Raw genomic sequence first — 22,667 nt, 5'->3', positions numbered from 1 at the left:
TATAAATGTAAAGTGGTGAAGTATACAGAAAACTTTTGTTCAACAAGCCCTTGTCATATCAGAACAATAAATGTAATCATTTACTAAAAGTCTGTATATAGACAAACATGTTTTAATCCTCAAAGTAACAGCCTCATTGCTCCCATATGATTAGTGTTCACACTTGATTCATAATTACAGCTGTCAGATTACATGCACATAAATCATACACGCACACATGTGTGCACATGCACCAGCATGTTTTAAGTTAAAACAGCTGTTGTTTTATGCATACCTAGAAATATAAAATAAGGTAAAATAATAGCACATCAATATATCAGGCTGTATAGGTTACATTAGCCGGTCACGGTAGCCGAGCGGTCTAAGGCATGCACTGTCTTCACTCGCTCGGAAGCCAAGATCGTGGGTTCGAATCCCATTCAGGGTATGGATGTTTGTGTGCATTTTCCTGTGTTTGTCTACAAGTACAGGCCTTGCAACGAGCTGATCACCCGCCTAAGGAGTCCTACCATATGTGTAAGATCTAGAAAAACCGAAGTGAACGGAGAAGTTCATGGAGGTAGGCCTAGGCCCACTGGGGCTGCAGCGCCAAGGGGGGGGGGAAAGGTTACATTACGATTAAAACAATAGCACTGAATCAATATCAACACTTTCCTACTATGTAAGAAGTGTTTTATCATTAAAATTAGCTATGATATTCTTACCTTGTTCACTTTTATACTATTATGCCCCTTCCAGTTCAACCATAATTACTCACACTTACCTCATTGTGCTACCACCAGAGCATGCACATGAGCATGTTCATGTGTGTATGTATGAAATCTAACAGTTGTAATTATAAGCCACTATATAAGTAATTATATCATCTTAACTAAAGATGATTCCAAAAATAATTTGAGCATCAAAATGTGTCTACATATAAACATAAACGATTATATTTATTTACTGGCTGTGAAGAAGGCCTGTTGGACAAAACTGCATCGAAGCCATATGGTGTGAGAGGACTTAACTGTCAAAGCATGCTTTTCCAATGTACTTTTTGTTTATACACAACTTCGGTCACTTTTTATTTTGATAGGGTTCATTTTGCTGATATACTTTCTATTCTTTTTAATGATGTTTTTGACATTGTAAATATTTTATTTATACATACAAATTGTAAGATTTTCTTTAATATCTGGTATCCCCCTTTAAGATGGTCATTTATGACCGAAACATGTATGTGATTTATAGCATTTAATCAGCACATGAAAATAAATTACATACACTCAGATGGTGACTTTAGAGCTTATTTTAACAGCTATTCTGTTTCTTTCCCACATACAACGGATACAACTGATTCATGATATAAAAGTATCTATGTTTCTACTTCAGTCAACATACTGCAAAGTTTTCAAAGCTACATACAGTAATTCTGAATGATACAAACCTGTAAAAGTATGATTTAACTCAGTGAAGGTACCTACAGGAGCCTTCTGTATTTGTAGAAACAATATATTGACTCACAGCACAGGCACTATACCATAACAGCAACACAAGAAACGGCCACGGATTTATTTCCAAAAGGATCCATCGCAACTACCCTACTCTCAGTAAACTCAATTTCTCCAATCACATAACCACAGTTTCCATTTAATAATGTTAACAAGATTCACAAGAGCAAAATTTCTTGTCGATAAGAACTCTATTACAGCCACAGTATTTGAAACCTCGTCTACTAAGAATCTAATAGCATGTTGGCAAAGTCAATTACAAATTTATAAGTAATAACTGTTTCCTCACATACCTACCAAACAGAACTCTTTAACTTCCATGTAACTGTATGACAGCAATGCTACAATTTCTCAGGAGTGTTCTGCAACAAAGTGAACATGCCAATGCATTTATCATTCATTTACTGAATCTATAATAACAAAGTTATAATTGTGCATTATCAGTTTATGATGCTGTATCTCAAACTATACAGTGTCAAATGGCAGGATGATTAGTGAACAATGAATTTTAAACGATGAGGAAGGATGCACTCATGGTCTAATTTGAGGTATTATCCTAAAATTTTCCTGGAGGAACTGAAGAAACCACAATAAACCTCAGTCAAGACAGTCAATCTCCCAGCCAAGGTTCAAACTGAGAACATCCCAGACACAATTCAGAAGCATTGCTGTTGCTGTTGTCACCATCATCACCACTACCACCACCATTATCAATACTGACTACCAATCCCAATGAAATCTGTCTAATCACAAGCCTTTAGCAGTTCAAATCATTCAAAGTGTATATTTCAGTGTGAAAGAAAAGGTCACTAGACTTGCTGATAAGTACATGGGCAAATACTGCTGTGGTTGCATTTCCTTGTCTTGTAAGAATGTGAGTTCAGTTCTCCTTGCCATCTATGAATTAAATGTTTTGAAGATAAAAAGTAAAAACTTTGAGGAGTACTATCTTCTAGGATGTGATGCTGTGTAGTCTTGTTGCAGTTTCATGACATGCCTTGAAACGAGCATAACCTGCTATCATACTACATGGCATCACAACCCAGTCACCACTAAGAGGAAATAAAATCCAGCATTAGAACTTTATGTACATTTTGTAAGGCACTTCTGGTAGTTAATATGATACATGTATTATAGATAAACATTCTCAGGTCTTTACTTCTTCTGTTGCTGATATGACATCATTAAATATTGCACAAAACAAAAAGCTGTTGCAATTTACATCATAATTTATGAAACAACCGTTGGTTTGGGCTTAACCAGTTTCATGACTACACATATATTTATGTTGTATTTTCAATCACTGGTCTTAAATATTCCCTGTATATTATGTACATCAAATGTATAATACTAAACAAACTAAAATGAGGAGTATTTATGTATATAATCCAGACTGAAGTTAGTTCCATACATCATTTGTTTAAATATATGCAAGGAGTATATAAAGTACTCATGGACCAAGAATATCAGCATTAATGAGATGTAGTTTGTGTAATCCAGGGTATCTTTTCTGGATGACAGTACATAAAATGTAAGCAACCGGTTCCTGAATCAAATATTGTTTACAAAATCCTCTTCCATTGGGGTTTCATCTTATACCTATCCTAACCTACCTACATTATAGCCTGATCGTGTTTAGTCACAATACATATGCTCGATATTCTCAATTTCACTTGGCTGGAAAACACACCATATTTAAGGTATTTCTGAAGAAAATGTATACACATATTGCAAACTTGAAACCTTGCTCAACATAGCACTTGTAATCTCAACACAATCTGAATTACTATGAATACAATGAAATCCTCATTATAAACCAAAAAGGTTCCCAGCCACAAATAGGCTTTCATTACCTACCAGAAACATGTGATTACATTTCCTCTCTATAAAAGGCGTATTTTAATATGTGCAAAGACACCAATTTGTTGGTCCCACTATTGTTTTACACCAGTCAATTACAAACTCAACAATTTCTAAATTTGCCATTTATGTTCAGACTGTATCGAACGTATTGTGGTTAGTTTACTTAAGTCTCAACTTCTCCAAAACACATGAAAAGTCATTCAATAAAAGGTGATTGGGATAAAAGATACTAATACATGATCTGAGGTTCTTGCAGTAGTGACTCTGAAGAGTTATATCTTCTGGGCCACAACACAGTGTCATCTGGAGAAAGTCATCCAAAATTTCAGAGGAAAATATCCCAGAAGAAAAAACCCTTCAGATACTAATATAGTTTGCTTTTTATTATCAAATGAAAGATTCTGACAATAAATGAGAAGTGACAGAAGATCTTCTAAAGTAAACAGATGATCTTCTAAAGTAAAAAACCATAAATGTTTTTGTTGAAAAAATGACAAAGCGAAATTATTAAATTAAAGTTACAATACTTTTATGAACAAGACTAAACACTTGTTACTTCTCATTTACAGAAACAAATTTTGTCCATAAACGAGTTGTGTCATGGAATGAATCTGATGATAGTTTGTCATTCACTAAGACATTTCTTTCAAAATATGAAACATCACCGTCTAAGATCACAATTTAACATTCATGCTTTACTGACTGGTTTAGTGGATTGCAACACACAGTACTTGCCACTCATTATCATTAATGGTCATACCTCTTTAGCTAGAATTCCAGCATGACGAGACACATTTTGCTACTGTATGTAGAACTCACAAAACTACATAATGGACTTTGAAGCATTACTCTGATTGGAAAATAAGATTTAATTTATTTAAAAGTATATCAAATATTTACCACCCTAAAACAAATCAGTTTGTTTGTAGGATGTATAACATTTAAATCAAAATCCAGTGATTAAAATTTATATCAATCTTAGTCTGAGTACCCCAAACAACAGCCAACAGACACGCTGAGTTTACTGGCAATTCTGTGCGGGGAGGGGGGGGGCGCAACCTGTGTGTCATTTAGCTTGTCAATTGGCACAGAGAAATGGAACACAAAAACTGTTTTCTAAAACCAACAAGAGTGGTATCTTCAATGGTATCCCCAGTTGTCAGGTCTCTTCTATGCTCTAGCAATATTTCACTCTGGAAGCAGGAGATCAGTCCTTCTATTTGTTTCAACATGCAATGGCAAAAACCTGTCACTCTAACACCAGACTGTTCATTGCCCATATCATTTAACTTGGTGTTCTAAAGAAGGGGGCTTGGGAGGAAAACGGATAGTGTAACATGCTCTGCACTCTACCACTAAAAATAAAAATCTCTGCATCACACCCATCAGTATGCCTACATTTCAGTCATGGATTATTAGAGTTAATAGTATACACACTTCCTTGACCCTGAACTGAGACAATGCTATAACACCAGTACATTAACCAGCCTAAAAAATTATTTGCAGCATACTAATGGTAACATTAAAACAGTGACTCCAGGGTGTCATTTCCTAAGTATGTGAATGTATGATGATCCTTGCTTTCTCAGAACTTATCTTGTATTTGGGGATCATCCAATGTTTCTAACTATCCACAATACTACTCCCCTTCATTACGATGGATGATCAAGAATCAGATGCAGTGGACAGGAGCTCTTCAGGTTCTTAGGCAGAAATGGTCATGTATCTCTGCAAATCAGAAACTCTTTATCAGATAATGTTGATGAGAAAGCTCCAGCCTATTCTTGGAGGGTCCAGAAGATGAAGAATGGGTCTGCTGCACAGTCTGCATGACACACTTTGCAAAGATTCAGAGCAAGGGATCTGTCTACATCAGCACTACTCTTCAAAATAACAGAAGCCACTCTGTACCACAGAAACTATCCCTGTAACATTTACATTTTGTTTCATTTCCAGTTTATTACATTTTCTCCACTTATCTTTTTCTTACTATTCTATTGCTGACAAGCTGTAAAGCACTGAAATTAGTCCTTCCTTTGTTGATAAATTTACAGAATTTAGACACATCCTTTGGAGCCCGTATATTGAAATAATAAATAAATTCAGTTCCTACCTCACAGAAAACATAATGTGCCTCCATTACAATGACCAATCAGTTAATGCCACATAGGGTAAAAATCACCGTTTATTTTTAGAATCATATGAAACCCATAAATGCACTCTGTGGGCAAAATGTTGGGATCCTTTATGTTAAAGTACGTGGTATACAGTAATCACCGTGCTTTAAAGGATTAAGGATTATATTTAAAACCTTACAAGTTCATAAAATATATGCTTTTGGAACATCTGACTGTTCCAATGAAGAAAATGTATCTACCACGCAGTATTATAACCTCATCACACTGGGAACGCTGGTGGCCTAACATGGAGAGACTGGTTTCTTTCTTTCCTTTTTACTTTGGGAGTATTTCTTCAAATGTTACTTTTGAACCAGCTATTCAGACATTCCTCATATAAGTGTTTAATTAATAATATATCACTGCCATTTGTACATATGTAAAAATCCATCTTGTCCTAGCATTAAGCCTGAAAGAAACACCTCCCCATATTAGGCGGTTTTCCTTTATTCCATGAATATGATTGCATATTACAAATTTCTGTCTTAGCATAAATTTGCAACATACTATTACATGGATTACAACAAATCACAAGACACATATGAAAAATGACCTATATTTTAAACCACCAAACGATTTCACGTATTTAAACATAACTGCAACTTTTCTGGAGGTACATTAGTTTAAAGCTATAAAGATAAAAGCCACAATTCTGCATTACATAATGAAACACAGTTCATTGTTGTTCCTTGTTCTACATTATAGCATCCTGTTATGTTTAGGTGAATGGCTATACGTAACTGCCATTTATACAAAATACACCAGTGATGATGTTCATTTCTTGTAACTATTTATTGACCACAATGTTATTCTCACCACATATGGGACACAAAGTCATCCAGTTAATAAACTTATAAGTTCTGACTACCATGCAGTCATGGTTACATACACTGCATGTCTTATCATGCAGCTTGGTACACCCTTATGGCACAGCCAATTTTATTTTTAGTACAAAAATATATGAGCTTAGAACTGAAATTAAAGATGAAGATTAACTGATGTGCTTAATACTAAAATATTTGAGACTGTAATGAGGTGAGACTTGCGTACCCCAGGAAAGTAAGAAAAATTACAATATTATTCCATGATACTAACATCAAATTAAGAATTGCACAGCAAATACCATGAAACCAAAAACCACCAAGATCAGAATAGAGTCAAAGTGGTATGCACTGCCTAAATGCTCAGACTGCCCAAATAAATATATCAAAGAGGATGAAGCTTCAACATAAGACTTAGAGAACATATTCAACCAATATCCAACAATGGAAGTTTAGGATACTCCAGCCAGGTATTAAAATTAAGGACACACACATGACAAAGTAACTGATACCACGGACAACAAAGAAGTGGCAAGGAAAGGAAACACCCCAAATAATCTAGAAATTATCACATTTATCTAATCAGCAGTCCTTTCATATGAACAATAACAATAATCACAATCCAATATTTGAAAAATTACATCAGCTTACAGCAGCTCACTTATCCGCACACAGCTCGTATAAACATAAATTATTTGTAACTGTTCCACAATCCTGATCCATGCTCCATAAAGACAAAATCTAGAAGGGAGTAGTATATATATATATGTATGTATGTATTAATTACAAATAATACCAAACACCAATAACCAACACATTCCAGACATAAATACAAAGCTGCATCAAAAGAAAAAATACACAAATTCCAAAACCAGAATACTGATCTGTCAGTGACCACAAATCTTAAATAAAGAGGAAAGAGACCCAATTTTATAAAATAATATATTCGATTATTAAGCTCGGTATCAGTTCTAACATAACTTTAATTTTAATTTTAGAACTCATATTACTACTCACCAAAACTGATAATGCAAATAACAGCATACCACCTAGTTTGACAGGTCATAAAAAAGAATGACATATACAGCTTTGGAGATGACTACATGGTACTCACAGAACACTTTGTTCACTAACTGATCTGACATCCAGCATATGGTGAGAACGGCACTGTGGTTAATAAATAACAACAATAAGAGACAGTTGAATACAACTTAATAGAGTCCACTGAAACTGAAAATGAGATTTAAGCTTAAAAGCATCTCACTGCTTCCACTGGAAATCACCAAGTGACTTGTAAGTTTTCCACTTTTCAGAATAATATTGGTAAGCTGGTTACAATCACTTCTACCTAGCACTAGCATTTTAATATCAGGTACACTAAACAACCATACTGTTGAACAGTAATACCACAACTCTTCAGTGACAAGTAAAATTGTTGGTTTGGTGTTTCAATCACTTTAGTTCTGTTACGCTTATAACAAACAAAGCTCTTAGATCCCTAATCCTAAGATTATAAAGCCCTTGGTCTACTTCATGTCCCTGTGTGTTCCAGTGATTTAACCATTTGTGATGAAGGTAAAGTTGTTCCTGCACGTGATTAATTAAACACTGCACCACAAAAACATACTGGGAGGATGGAGGTACAGCTCCACACATTTCTAACCTCAGCTCTTGACAGAGGTGAACAGTCAGCTTCACACTACAGCCACTTCACCCCCGTGGAAACAGCCCTTGGTACCCACTGGATAGGAGAATGGGTAGACCCAAAGCTCATCTGGATACGACAGTGAAGAGAAGAATATCTGCCAAAATGGGAAATGAACCCTAATTCTCCTGCTGTTGAGCCCACAGACTAATCACTATGCTGACTGAGCTACTGTGGTTGGTATTTAAAGTCATGTATCAATTCCTACAATGTCTGACAGCACAGAAAAATCTGTACACACTAAATTCTGCACAAAGACCAGAAAACTAGGACATTAAACTTCCTGACTGATGTAAACAGCATTTTTATACCCAACAGTAAGCCCAGCACAAGTTTCTGAATGCCTCCATTGTTTAAAAGAGGAACAATGTCCATCAGAAGTCATAAGCTTATGGGAAGCTGTTCACTCAGTACAAATTGTGAATCAGTAGCCCAAATGCATTTCTCAATATCAAATGGCAGATAAAAGACTGACATTTTGTGAAATGACTGATGAGGCAGGAATCATTATGGCTCCAGGCAATTTTAACCAAAGATTTTGGAATGTGGCATATCCCAGCAAGGTTCACTCCACAACTGCTAAAACAAGAGCAGGAAAGAACCACAACTTTTACCTTTTATTTTGCAAACAAGACAGCCTTCCTATTCACCTGTGTCTCTTTTCTGTCCAATAAAACAAAAAAACTTATGAATGATAAAAAGATTTGATGATGTGGAAACAACTGAACACAATTCAACAGACCAGATGTAAAATGATGCTTCTAGCATGCCAGGAATGGGAATTGTCTATGTGCTGAAGGAAGATACTTCGAACATAATTAATCACCTGTAAGTACAACATCTCAGTCTTCACAGATTAATACTTTTTGGTTAGACCTCGTACTTACCCTAAAATTTTTCTCCTATAAATATGAATCTATGTATTTGCAAACATTCTGATTTTATAATGTTTTACCAATATAATACAACAAAAATAGAAATGTTTACAAGACACTGTGATTGCCAATTTAACATGTTACTTTACAAATACACTGTTTTACTGGTAACAGATTACTCTGGTTACAACTAAAAGGAATTTAAAAGTTGTTATGTTTTTGTAACCATCCCACTCTTGGAAACATATTCCCTCAAAAAGATTTACATTTTCATATATAAATTTCAGTAAATCTTGTTACACTTTGGATAATATTAAAAAGAAACATTTAAGGCACAGCTTCAGATGAAATAAAGCACTGTATGACAATACCACATAAGACAATCACAAATGAATTATATTCCTAATACAAGACATCATATGATATTCATTTGTTTTGAAATTTACTTTTAGAATATTTCCCTTTTACCTTCTTATTACAAAAGTTTTGTAATCACACACAATTCACATACTAAATAGTGAATATAGAGATATTTTAAATGTTCAAAAATAAAACTGAGAACCCTCATTATTACCACTCTGACCAACAAAACATATATTAACATTAATAAGGTGGATTCACATTCAAAATGTAACAAGAATTGTGGAAACAGCACTTTGAACAATTACTATTTCAAATTTCAACAGTGCAATCACTGTTCTTTAACATACTTCCAATAATTATATATATAATTAAGATGATATTTCTGGAAAATTAAAACCACAGTTGCATACTTCAGTTAATCAATAGGAGTGATAAGAATCTTTTTGCAAGACTAAAGTATAATTACAAGCGCTCTGATATTGCTTACTGTAATAACATAAACAAAATTGGGCCCTTATTCACTGGGATTGGAGTTCCTTTCCACAAACCAAGAGCAAGATTTTCATTACAAATTTTACATACATAAATAAAACTATATACTATGAGAATTGAATTAAGTTTCATGTAATAGTACTTACTGTTCATGTAACAGTACTGGCAGAAGCTGTTAACATGAACAGCAAAAGCAATTATTCATTATGAATATATGACAGTAAGCCTTACGTTACATTAAATATTCAATGTGAATCAACCAGTACACCATCTTCCAGCATGTTTTCCAGTCAGAGAGAAATATAATTTATCATATTTTTATTTCACATTTTTAATAAGCCACTTTGTGACTAATATCTCACTTTTTCAATAAATATTTCTCATCACATATTACACATTCCTACAGAAGAGCAATTTACAGATCCATCATTTTATGACAGTAGTAAATATGCTCTCTACACAAAACACTGGCAATTAATGTTAAATAAGCATCATGGCATGAAACTAAGTTACCAACTGCAATATTATTTAGGGTTTTACTTATGAATGGCAGTATAATATTACAAAATTCATGGGAGGGACTATGAGTAACAGCACCATAACATTCTTTCACTTCTGTTGCTTGTGTTGACTTATGTTGCTCTGTACACTTAACTGAACTCCATAGAATAAAGACATTTGTGTGAAGCAAATACTCACTTGGCTAGTCAAGAAATTCCCTGCCTTTTACGGAACCTAATGTTCATTAACTGTAGGGTCACCAGCTTTTACAATTCAGTTATGACACATAAACTGCATACATAATACTATGCACATTCCAAACTCATAACAGAGTCACAAACTGATGTCTTTTTGTTCCTGGCATATCTATAAAAAATATGGCTACTATGGTTTGAACAGTTGCAGATGACTACAATCTGTTTTTCATACTATGTATGTTTCAAGAGAACATTAACAAATCAAAAGGGTATCACATATTCAACAACATTATGCATCAATTTATCACACTGCCCTTACTGACCGAACCGGGAAACACTTTTATAGAAGCTGGCTGATTGCACCAGGTATGATCTTAAAATAATATGATCTTCTGACTTACCAATACAACAATTTCTTGAAATAATCTTACCACAGCATTTGACAGATCTTCACCAGGATTTTCCTCCCACCATTTCATGTCATACATAAACAGGTCCTTGGTTGTCATTGTCATCTAAACTGATCTTACTTGGATATGCAGGACCACCTCCATCATCGAAAAATCTCCGAAAAGTAAATTCAAAAAATCCATGGAAAGGTTTCCCATTGTCCAATAATTCATCTGATTTATCTGATCCTGATGATCCTGAATTCCTAAGCCTTTCAGGATCAACTGGATCAAAATTAGATGTATCAGTCGGATACTGGATTCGAGGTATGTGGGGAGCCACCTGACGACGAAATCCTCTGTCAAAGTCTACACTGCTGAAAAATGGATGAGTTTTCACTTCCGCTGCATTCTTCCCTATCCTTCTGTCTGCTCCAGTACAAAGCTTGAGGATAAGGTCCATTCCCTCAGGGGATAAATTAGCTGCTTCAGGGATGCGAAGTGTCGTCTCCCAATGGATAACCTATGACACGGATTCATTTACATAAATACAATTCACACTTCCGTCATCTTCATACTTGTCCAACAACTTATCAGAATGTAGCATACACATTTTAAGGCTCATACTGGATATAAAGCAAGTATTTCCTTAACTCATAAAAACAAATGACAATATGCAGATATATAGCGGTTTACTGATTTCAATTAACTTCAAAGGGAACCAGTGGTTATTGCTGCAGGGTATTTCAATGTTCCAGTTACTATAATAAAGTATGGTCCCTCTTTTCTTAAATAAGATAAAGAATGGGCGAATTTGATTATATGGCTAGGAAGTTCTCATCTTTTACATGGATAATGGAATCAAGTTAGGAAAGGCAAATTAATAAACAAGGTGAATCATGTACTTCATAATGGAGTGCAGAGAATCTATAAATTCCATTGAACAATTCTATCTTCTGGGATATAATGCCATGTTGTCTGCTGAGAGTAAACTAATGTTTTGGTGGAACATGTCACCTCCATCTGTAGGGAGCAGATAACATGATCATTCAAGTTTTCAGTTGATTTTTAGAAGATTAAATGGGACTATATCCTAGAAGATATAATTCTTCATAATCAAAGCTGTGAGAACTTCAAATCCTGTTTCATGCCCCTTTTTGTAAAGTTTCCCATTTTACTCGTATCATTTTGAGGTGAAACAGTAAGATCTTAATCCTTCAATATAACCAGCAAAACAGTGCACTCATCTATGCCTTGTATAACCCTTTAATTGTTGGTCTTAAATGGTTACATTATCAGCAGCAGCCTGTTCCCTAATTGTTCAGCATGGATGCAAACATGACTGCAGCATCTGACTACCGAGAACTGCTGCCTCTAACATCACATCACAGTCACAAGACAACTGTAGGCCTTGTTTCTTCCTTAGTGCATTTCATCTTTGTGACACAGAAATCATGGTTACGTTCTTTTTACCGTGGCAAGTCCATAGTCCTACACCCTCTGAAAGCTTTGAAGTGCTCTGTCACCTGCAGCTTTTTATCTTTTAACAAGAGAGGGACATTTTTCCTCTTAGCACACAAAGTACCTATACAGTCTGTATTTTTTTGGACTTCAAGAATAAAGCCAATTCTGAACAATTATAAAAACTGTCCATCCAGAGAACATAGCCACAAACAGAATAATGTTCCATTAGTCTGATGACCAGTGCTAGTTTTGTTAGTATCTACACTCACATACTGATTTTTCAGACTCATGCCATCTGCGTAAACTACAAAAATATTCTCCACTTCCTGATTCTACAAAAAAGTGCTAAAGTACTAGTACTTTGCAAAATTTTCTGCTGTGCATGTTTGTGTGTTTAATTTATATTAGCTACATTACTTTTATTAAACTGCAAATGGGTTTTCACCCAGTGGCAGTGGTAAATATCTAATGCTATGTAAAAAATGTTTTAAAATAGCTTCACTATATCCAAATTAGATATATTAAATGGTGAGGCATGGATACGACAAAATGTTTCCTGTAGAAGAAGGTGCTGATGAACTGTCACACAAATTTTGTTGTCACCCCTCCCAGTCCATGCATTGCTCATCTACACATCACAATTCTTCATCCATCACTCTCATCTTCACTGTCACTGTTGCCAACTGTATGTCTTCCAGGTGGCACTAATTACATGTAATCATAATCGAAGTCACTATCATCACCTGAACTACATTCCCCATATTATCATATGAAACTTACTCGTTGTTTACTTTCCATACAGTATGGACAATTCTTCGTAAGATGAGGCACTGACAATACAATTAATTTATTTGCAACATCATGGGCCTCCTATACATTCTTATATAAAAGGAATATCGAATTTCCAATTTGTCCATGGAAACATATGAAAAGTAATAAATCAACAACTGATTAGATGTTATATAACATCAATTAAATTTTATCTTGTTTTCTACAATAACTTTTAGTTTTATATATCTGACTTATTGTATTTTTACACAAAGTATTTTAAATGATTTATAACGTTGTATCCAACCTAATGTACTGCAGTTTAATGGTATATGTTTGTTAATATGTGTTTGCCTGATGATGGCCGTTAGTGGCTGAAACATGTAGCAAACCCTAGCTGAGCAATGACCTCGATTTTTTCTGTTTGTTGTGTTGTGACGGTTCAATAAAGTTGTATAGTTGTTAATTTAAAGCCTCAATTATTTGGAAATCTGTAGGAGCACAGGTAGGGTTCCCAGATACCCCATTTTCCCAGGATTCTTCTGTTTTTTCACCCAAATTTTGTTCCTCCATTTATTGTTTACCCAGAGTGGATAATTCTCCATTTTTTTATTTAAGTCCATTGCGAATTATATTTCATGGGTTCAATATTATCATAAAATTTCTGTAATCCTTCGAAAATGACATTGTTATAGTTTCTTTCGTTATGTTGGCAACACTTGAGGTTCTAAACCAAAGCAGAGGTTGTTGGTGATAGTGTATTTTTAATCCATTCAATCTTCGCTAGAAAGTCAGTGTCAAGTTAGCAAAAATGTTTGAGGGTGAAGAAGATCTATCAAAGACTCCTCCATGGAAGAAGTTGAAATTCAAGGCCAAACATAATCAAATATATCTTAAGAAATGGGAAGATATGTTTTTGTTGGTTAAGCCGGGACCAGATGAGAACTGGGCATTTTGTACGTTGTGTAGGAAGGATTTTAGTATTTTGAACGGTGGACAAAGTGACTTGAGGCAACATACACAATACAAGGAACATAAAATTAAGGAAAAATGTAATTCTGGAAGTTCAAATAAACTTTCGAAATACTTTGTTAATTTAAACAATAAAGAAGAATATGACAACAGGACCGGGTGCGAACTTGGTTTAGTGTATCATGCAGTGAAACACAACTTAAGTTATTCCAGTCTGGACTGCGGAAATAAACTTGTGTCCCATATTTTCAGTGATTCCGCAATTGCTTGCAAACTTTCATGTGGACACACTAAAGCGGAAATGATAGTGAAGTACGCTCTTGCTCCTAAAAGTGTAAATGACTTTGTGCCTATTTTAAGATGTCCAGAAAATACTTCAAAATTTTTTCGTTCGCTACTGATGCATCAAACAGAAGCAATCAAAAAATGTTCCCTGTTTGCATCCGGTACTTCGACCCTTTAAAGGGAGTGCAGAATAAACTTGTAGATTTTGTTGAAAGTGCTGAGGAAACGTCTACGGCAATTACTGGTTTGGTGCTGCAGAGCTTAGAAAAGCACAACTTGGATGTAAATTATGTGTCTTCTTATTGTGCAGACAATGCCAATATGAACTGTGGAAAAACACATTCCGTATATTAGTTGCTGATAAGTTTGTAAGTTATGTAGTATGTTGATTATGTATATTTTATAGCCTATTAGTTGTGAAAAATGTCGTTATAAACAAGCAACGAGACATCACTCCTTTTTTTATTTTACAAAATCTGGCAACCCTAACCACAGGTGCCTGAAGACCCAGTTATGATGACTGTGGAGTCAGATTTTTTTTTGTAGGCTCAGTGTGACACACAAAAATATAAGTACACAGAATCGCAACATTTGATATATGATAACACGATAAAAATCATGAAAGTTTTTATACTAGTTATACTAATAAACATTATACATTGCAGTACAAAAGCCGCAATAGATTGCAATGACGGCATTCTGATCATGAGACAGAACTAAATACTGACGTGCATGGAAGCACAGTCAACAAGTATACAGTGCAGTGGTCTCCCCAGAAAGAAAAGAAATTACCTGATGATGGCCCATATGTAGCCAAAACATGTTGTAAAGTAGAAGAAATATATGACTAGAGAAATTTTAGAAATTGGATAATCACCTTTAATGTATATAATATGCTTTTAGTGTCCTATTCACATGTAATGATTTTAACAACATTAAAAAGTACTGAAATACTTTTTAGTGTGAAACATATTCCTACTGTCTTTTATATAGTTGAATTATTAATTGATACTTTGATAACAATAATGATGCCTAAATGCAACGGGATGCTAAAATATAATATTGTTAATAGCCTTTGGTATGTTTTCAGAACTGGAATTCTGGCTGTTAAATTCAGAAATGTACAACTACCATCACTTTCAGGATTGTAAATTTAATTGGAAAATATCAACTTACTTTGAACTGTGTTTCTGCAGGTGTACTAGCTAGGAAGGGTGGTGAACCTACAAGCATCTCATACAAAATGACTCCAACACTCCACCAATCACACAACTGTGTGTAGCCTGTACGTAGCAAGACTTCTGGTGCAATGTAGTTAGGTGTACCAACAAGAGAATGTGCAAGACAGCGTTGATGTTCCCTTCTCCTTCTTCGCTCTAGGGGCTTCAGTTGATGGCAACGGCATTCATTACTCCATTCCTCAGCTGGATCCATTGAATCTTGACGACCATGTTCACCTGCCATACACATACTTTATGTTTATACAAAGTCTTAAAGTAATGCAATGACAGATTTCACAGTTCAGTTTTCCTTGAAAAATGAGCTTTAATCCTTTCTCTGCCCAAGAACTGAGTAATGTGTTAAAATGATTTGCACCATACTGAGGTTTCTGTCGACTGCTGCCATGGTAAGTACAAGGTGGCAAGTTAGCGAACTTTATTGTCAGACCTTGTACATCACATTTAAATTTGTCATAACTACAGCAGTACACTAATTTACTTCCAACTACCCATTTGTTACAAGCTTATGTGGAGAAACTTATAAATAAGTTTCAGGAAGACATGTTGCGCATAAGACAGTTGAATCAGTGACATGAATTAAGTGATGTGTAACAGGATTCTGCAATATTAGAGTCTTTTCTAAACCTACTCAAGAAAGTTACTGTTACTATGTTCTGTATGTCTAAAAATTCTAATCCCACCTGAACGTCTGTTCGAAGCTTACTGAATTGTAAGTTTTCTCACCATTTCGTTGGTAGTACTTGGAATTGTGCGTCCAGCGAAATCCTGTGCAGAGGCCAAAATCAGTGAGTTTGATGTGCCCATCACGATCAATAAGAATGTTGTCCGGCTTAATGTCTCGATGGATGAATCCCATCTTATGAACACTTTCTACAGCACAAGTCAATTCTGCTATGTAGAACCTAGACAATAATGTATTTGTCACATATGACTTCATTCAAGATACACACACTAAATTAATAACTTTGCAGCCATGCCTACATGACTCAAATTCTGTTTATATTGTTTAAATAATAAAAAATAGATCAATGTAATTTATGTCATCCAATTTTAATGCTATTTAAATAGCAATTCCTATGTCAGCATCAGGTAGACTAACCATATCTGGGATGAAAAAATAAATACAGCAATACCTCGCACAGTCAGACTTCGATCAGTCCGGATTCACTAGAGTCCGGTTTGAAAATTTCAAAACAAACTAAATTTTAACACTTTGTGGACCGGTGGCATATTATTATGATTTTAGGACACGTTATGTTGAAACACACTATACCTTGCACTGGGGCCAGGCAGACGCATGACTGGTGCGTGACAGACCTCTTGAATATTTGCTTCATAGTCAGTAACATGACCCCGCTGTTTATGACCCAACTGTTTTCCTTTCCCACTTCAAAAGAAAATGTCTTTGTTCATCTTCCAGCTGCATGCACCAGGCAGGAAGTTACTAGTGCAAAATGGATCAAGGTCGGAAGAGGTTGAGGTCCAAGCGTTTTCTTGGAGAACAAGAAATATCTGACTTGTTCTCCGATGAGCTACCTGACGTCCCTTGTGAGTCTGCTAGTGATAACGACTCACAATCTGATAGTGTGTGTGGCAGGGGCGAACAAAAAATTGTGGCCACAGACAGTGAAAGTGAAAGTGACAGTAGCTCCGACGAAAGTGTGGGTAGCAACATTGCAGCGACAGCCACATGGGGAAATGTAGACAAAACGCCTGCTTTGGGACAGTTTACTGGAAATCCAAGGGTGAAGCAAATTCCATCAGACCCAAATCCACAATTCACAATCCGAGCATGGTTGATGTTCAAAGGAGACATGGACAGGTAAAGAAGCCTGTTTGCATTTCCAAGTATAATATGTTCATGAAGGGAGTTGATAGAGCCGATCAGTATGATGGGGTACCCAAAAGAAACCGAACTAAATTTTTTGTGGGCAGAGCTTTTGTAGTACCGCGTTTTGACATCTGTATACCAGCACAACAAGAAAACTTGGAGGATCACATATTCTCCAGATATAAAACTATAATCTCCTAAGAAGTTTCGCCAGATCCATATTACAGCTTCTTGTAAATGCAACAATACATCCTCACATCTCCTATGTTAACCTTATGACAGAATTGTAAGATTCGATTTTAAAATGTCAGAATTCTGGAAATTGAAAGCAATCAGACTTCATTTAGAATTGAACTTTGTTATTTGAAAGCTCTAGCTTGTAACAGGCAGCATAAGCAATTAGAAAAACGCCTTTGCATACAAAAACTTTCAGACAGGAATTACTNAAAAAGAAAAAAAAAAAAAAAAAGTTCAATATGGAAAATAAAACTTCCTCAATGTTAAAAACTTAAGGCATGAACATTCTACTGTATAAGAGAATACAGTGTACCTCCAAAAGCACTTCAGCACAAATCATTTATAAAACATACCCATAAAACAAAAATGACTATGTTTTAGGCATATTTACAACACATCTGTTTCTTTGCATGAAACAACCAAAGAACTACTGAACTGATTTTCATGAAATTTGATACTAATTCGCTTAGTGGGGGGTGGAGTCCAAATGTGTCCACTCAGCATGGCGGCCACTGATTGGCCTACTGTAGACTGCCCCAGGTGATTATGATGATGGAGAATTTGGTGGAATGAAGATTGGCAGGGGAAACCGAAGTACTCAGAGAAAACCCGCCCCAGCGCCACTTTGTCCACCACAAATCCCACTTGACCAGACCCGGGATCGAACCNGCGGCGGCAGAGCAGCACCAGTAATAAATGTAATATGTAGATCTTAAAAATGTTGCCAACATATATTTTGGAACATTTAACATCAATAATATTTCAGGATAACCATTAGTTTTGTACAACAAAACTACAACCTAATACTTTATTACTAAAAATTCATTGTTTTAATAAAACTATTTTAACAAGCATTATACTGGAAACATACCTTGCAAGTGGTTCTTCAAATACTCCTAACTTGATGAGAAGTGACATAAGATCTCCTCCAGGGATGTAGTCCATAACAAAGTATAGGTTGTCTTTGTCTTGGAAGGAATAGTAAAGTTTGACAACCCACTCATTGTCTGCCTCTGCAAGAATGTCTCTTTCTGCTTTCACATGAGCCACCTGATTCCGTTTCAGAACATCTACTTTGCGGAGAGTCTTCATTGCATAAAGATGATTTGTATCGATCTTCCGCACAAGTGCCACTTCCCCAAAAGCACCTACACCAATTGGCTTGATTTTAGTGAACATTGATTTGTCCATTTTTGCTCGTTTAAGACGGATGTAATTTGATTCTTTCTGTGAAAGCATTTTCCGCATCTGGCACTGTGCTTCAGCACTAAGACCAATTTTTGCCATTTCTGTCTCAAGCTGCAAACGTCTGAATACTCGCTGCTTGTGTGATTTTATAACATTTTCTACATGTTGTTCCATAAAAAATTTGAAAGCTTGGGGTGAATAATTACGTACTTTACAGTCTCTTCTTTCTTCTTCTTTTTCTTTGCTCATACGTTTCCTTTCTGGAATTGGAGACTGGTGGTTAATTTTATATGATGGTGGTGTAGGCCCTGGGTGACTTGGTCTCCTGTCACCACCATTCTGTGTTGGAACTTGATTATTTTTATTTTTATTAGCCACAGATGAAGAAGCCATAGGAGGAAGAGGGGGTGTCTGCTGTGGTACTCCAACAGTATTTTCCGTTGAAGATGCCACGTACATGCCAGCTGTAGGTGACTGTGGAACTGTTCTGCTGTCAGATGATGATGTTGAAACTGGACTCTCAGAACGGGAGGTCATGGTGTCTACAGTGACTACAGGGGAGTACTTCCTCTGCAGTGGTGGGTGAAGGTGGGGGGTTGGTGCTGCTTGAACAACAGGGGATGGTCTTGGTGCAACTGCACTTTCAACTGTAGCCACCTGAGCACCACCTAAAATTTGAGGAATTCCATCTTCGCCAGTTGGTCCATATGGTGGTGGGGGTAAAGGATGATGAAGATGTACAGCTGGGGTGACCATGCCTCTCTGTACAGCCAAGGCTTGCATGGTACTTGCATAACTAGGAGGGTCTGTTGTGGGAACAGTCACTGGACTTGAAGTTGTTACTGGTGACACTGAAGCTTGCTGAGGCAACACAGGTGGTGGTGTTTGTTTCTGATATGGAGGTGCCTGAACCTGCTGCTTTTGCTGGATTGAGGATGCATAAGATGGAGGTGGAGGCTGAGGTGAAGACTGGGTTGAAACTGTGACTGGAGGTGGGATAGGCTGAGGTGCAGTGGGTGCAATGGCTGTTTGTAGAACAGGTTTTTGAACTTGGGTACTTTTAACAGACTGCATAATAATAGGTGGCTGAGTTTTTGCTTGACGTGCACCCCAAGCTTGCAGTGGTGTTGGTCGAGCAACAGACGTGGGAGTGGGACTTGCAACAGACACAGTTATGGGGCTTGGAGAACCTGCTGAAGTTGGACCAGAGTATATCCCAGATGAAGGGCTCTTCCGATAATCTTGCTGTGATTGTGTGGGACTTTGGCGACTCTGAATAGAAACTGTATATGATGGTGGTGGAGGAGGAACTGTTGGTGAAGCAGGAACAAGGGGATAAGGAGGAGGTGGCTCTGAGGAAGTGGAACTAGCTACACTATTGCTCTGGTACAAGTTCAGAGCCTGCATCTGTTGTGACAACTGCTGCTGGACTTGTGGGCCATTCTGTACAATCATAGGTTGCCGCCCAGATGAAGAGTTTCCTATACTGGTACCAGAAGAAGCAACTGGGCTTGTACCACGCTGGGCAGGTTGCGGGCAAGTCTGATTGTTTCCTGCACCCCCTGGGAGAGCTGCTGGGGGTCGGGACGGAACCACAGGTGCAGGAGACATGCGCTTCAACAGCTGCTGCATATTGGTAGTGACTGTAGGATATGAAGCATGAGGTGGTGGAGGAGGAGGAGGTGTAGAGCTACATCGTGGAGGGGGAGGAGGTGGAGGTTCTGCAAAGCTGCTTGGGGAGTACTGCCGACTGAGCTGAGGGTGTGACACAAGGTCTGCCAGACGAGGACTATCAGATCGTGAACTTCCAGCACCACTATCCAATGCTGGACTGCCACGATGCAAACTCAACTCTCTTTCCAAACTTGGTTTACGTATAAGTTTTGTACTCAGTGATGGCAAGCCTGCAAAACAAAGTTTTAAGATAGTGAAAAAGTCAATTCAGATTTTAGCAGCTTATTGAATATGATTATTGAGACATCACTATGCAAGAAAACACTGCAGAATGGAAGAAAAATATCTATTTCTGATTCCAGAAAAGTAATGCTGACAAAGCATACGTATGTATATTACCAGAGAAAACATATGGCATAATAACTACAAAAAATTCAAGTATAATTATTTGCAAAGGTAACTGAAGTACTTCCCTTCATTTTATGACTTAGAACAGTTTACAAGTTGTTACAAGCACATGCATGTGCACACGTAAAATAGCTGACACAGAAATCACTTTACACCCTAAAACAGTATAAGAGCCAAGGCATATGCTGTTTTACAGGTACAATGGTCAGTGACTTGGGAAGTCTGCACAATAATTTAACGAGTTTTGAGTTTATCAATCTGAAGGTAAGTGACAGTGAAATTGGTCATTCAATAGCAAAAACCTGCTCTTCCAAAATGGATGCACTGCTGGGTGTATACTACACTATACAACAAGTTGGTGCTGAATTTCCCACCAAGGAATAAGTCATTTCGATGGAAATTCACATGGTCTTAAAAGTAAGTATGATGACTAGGGACCAGATTTTAATGCAAATGCATATTTCTTTCTTGCAACCAGAAAGTATGCTTGTTTGGATATATGTATGAATTACTTAATTTCTTAAATTTTGGACATGGTTTGATGGTCCATATAATTGCGTATTTTGCCTGTTTTATGAATAAGCATCATATTTTCAAAGACCTCTATTCATACTGCATATTTCCTTTTTAAAATGTTTACCATATATAGTTTTTAATTTTATGTTCAAATTTTCAATCATGGTCGTGTGTATACAATTTTTCTTTTCCATATTAGAATATGTTGCATATTTGATTCAACATTTCATCATGATTCATGTTTCTGATGCAATACCCAGGACAAGACTACCGTATCCCTCTTCTTGTAACTTGCCTAATCCGCATACGGTCAAAGTGTTCGCGAAGAGATTAGTGGGAAGCGTTCACATGTAGCTGCTATCAACGTAATACTATTCCACCAATAAGGGACTTCACTTATTTATTTCCGAAGTCTCCATGAGGTTCGTTAAGGCGCGTCCATGTTACTCGTGCTCGTGTGACTCGCTATGCTCGCGAGTAATGTGGACGATATGACAAATCACGAGACAAGCAAATTTTAAATTTAAATTTTAAAAACTATAGCCAATAAATTAAAATACGACTACAGCCTATATACACTATGAATAAATATATGGATCCTCACGTGCCGAAGCCTGGCGAGAACTGAAGTAGTGTGGACGAAGATTTACGAGCACAAGTAAAAGCCAGATGAGTCTCCTGACAAGCACAAGCCTGGCGAGCATGAGCATGAGCACGAGTAATGTGGACACGCGTTTACGCTTCTTCATTTGAAGCTGGGGGCCATTCATATTAGTGGTGACGGTTTATTGCAAATTGTATAGTTGGATCCCTTAATAAGAATGAACAATCTACCCCGTATCTTCTTGCGGTAGAGCAATTTGAAACCACCCATAGCTCCACGGTTTCCGAATTTTTTATCAATGCCATGAATTTGCTATGGCCGAATGGCATTCAGTATGAGCACGTATTGCTCTTTGTGACTGATCCTGCACGTTATAGCTGGTACTGCTCTTAAAGTTATATTTCCAAATATGACACATTTGACTTGCCTTGCCCATGGGTTGCACTGTGTTGCAGAAACAATTCTTGCAAATTTTCCGCTTCTTTACAAGTTGTTGTCTTCTCTGAAGAAGGTATTTGTTAAAGCACCATACAGAAAAGAATCCTTTAAAGCAGTAGCACCGAGCGTTCCACTTCCGCCAGAACCAATTTTAACGCTCTAGGG

The 22,667-nt window shown here is 36.6% G+C and overlaps 1 protein-coding gene across 4 annotated transcripts in view; it reads right to left on the bottom strand.

Annotated features, from left to right (window-relative positions):
* Positions 1-2,556: 2,556 nt before the first annotated feature.
* LOC111874644 (serine/threonine-protein kinase Warts) overlaps positions 2,557-22,667 on the bottom strand; it is a 100,040-nt gene continuing 79,929 nt past the window's right edge. For all 4 annotated transcript variants that reach the window (XM_033755546.1, XM_023870306.2, XM_023870305.2 and 1 more), the window contains exons 4-7: positions 18,546-20,766; positions 16,330-16,508; positions 15,542-15,822; positions 2,557-11,399 (exon numbers count right to left, since the gene is read on the bottom strand). In XM_033755546.1, coding sequence (XP_033611437.1) covers positions 10,968-11,399; positions 15,542-15,822; positions 16,330-16,508; positions 18,546-20,766 — 3,113 coding nt within the window. In that variant the 3' untranslated portion in view covers positions 2,557-10,967. The remainder of the gene's footprint in view (positions 11,400-15,541; positions 15,823-16,329; positions 16,509-18,545; positions 20,767-22,667) is intronic.

Source organism: Cryptotermes secundus, unplaced genomic scaffold (genome assembly GCF_002891405.2).
Source record: "Cryptotermes secundus unplaced genomic scaffold, Csec_1.0 scaffold56, whole genome shotgun sequence".
NCBI classification, from domain to species: domain Eukaryota; kingdom Metazoa; phylum Arthropoda; class Insecta; order Blattodea; family Kalotermitidae; genus Cryptotermes; species Cryptotermes secundus.
The sequence above is the reverse complement of the archived record's forward strand: the minus strand, read 5'-3'. Positions and strand labels throughout refer to the sequence as shown.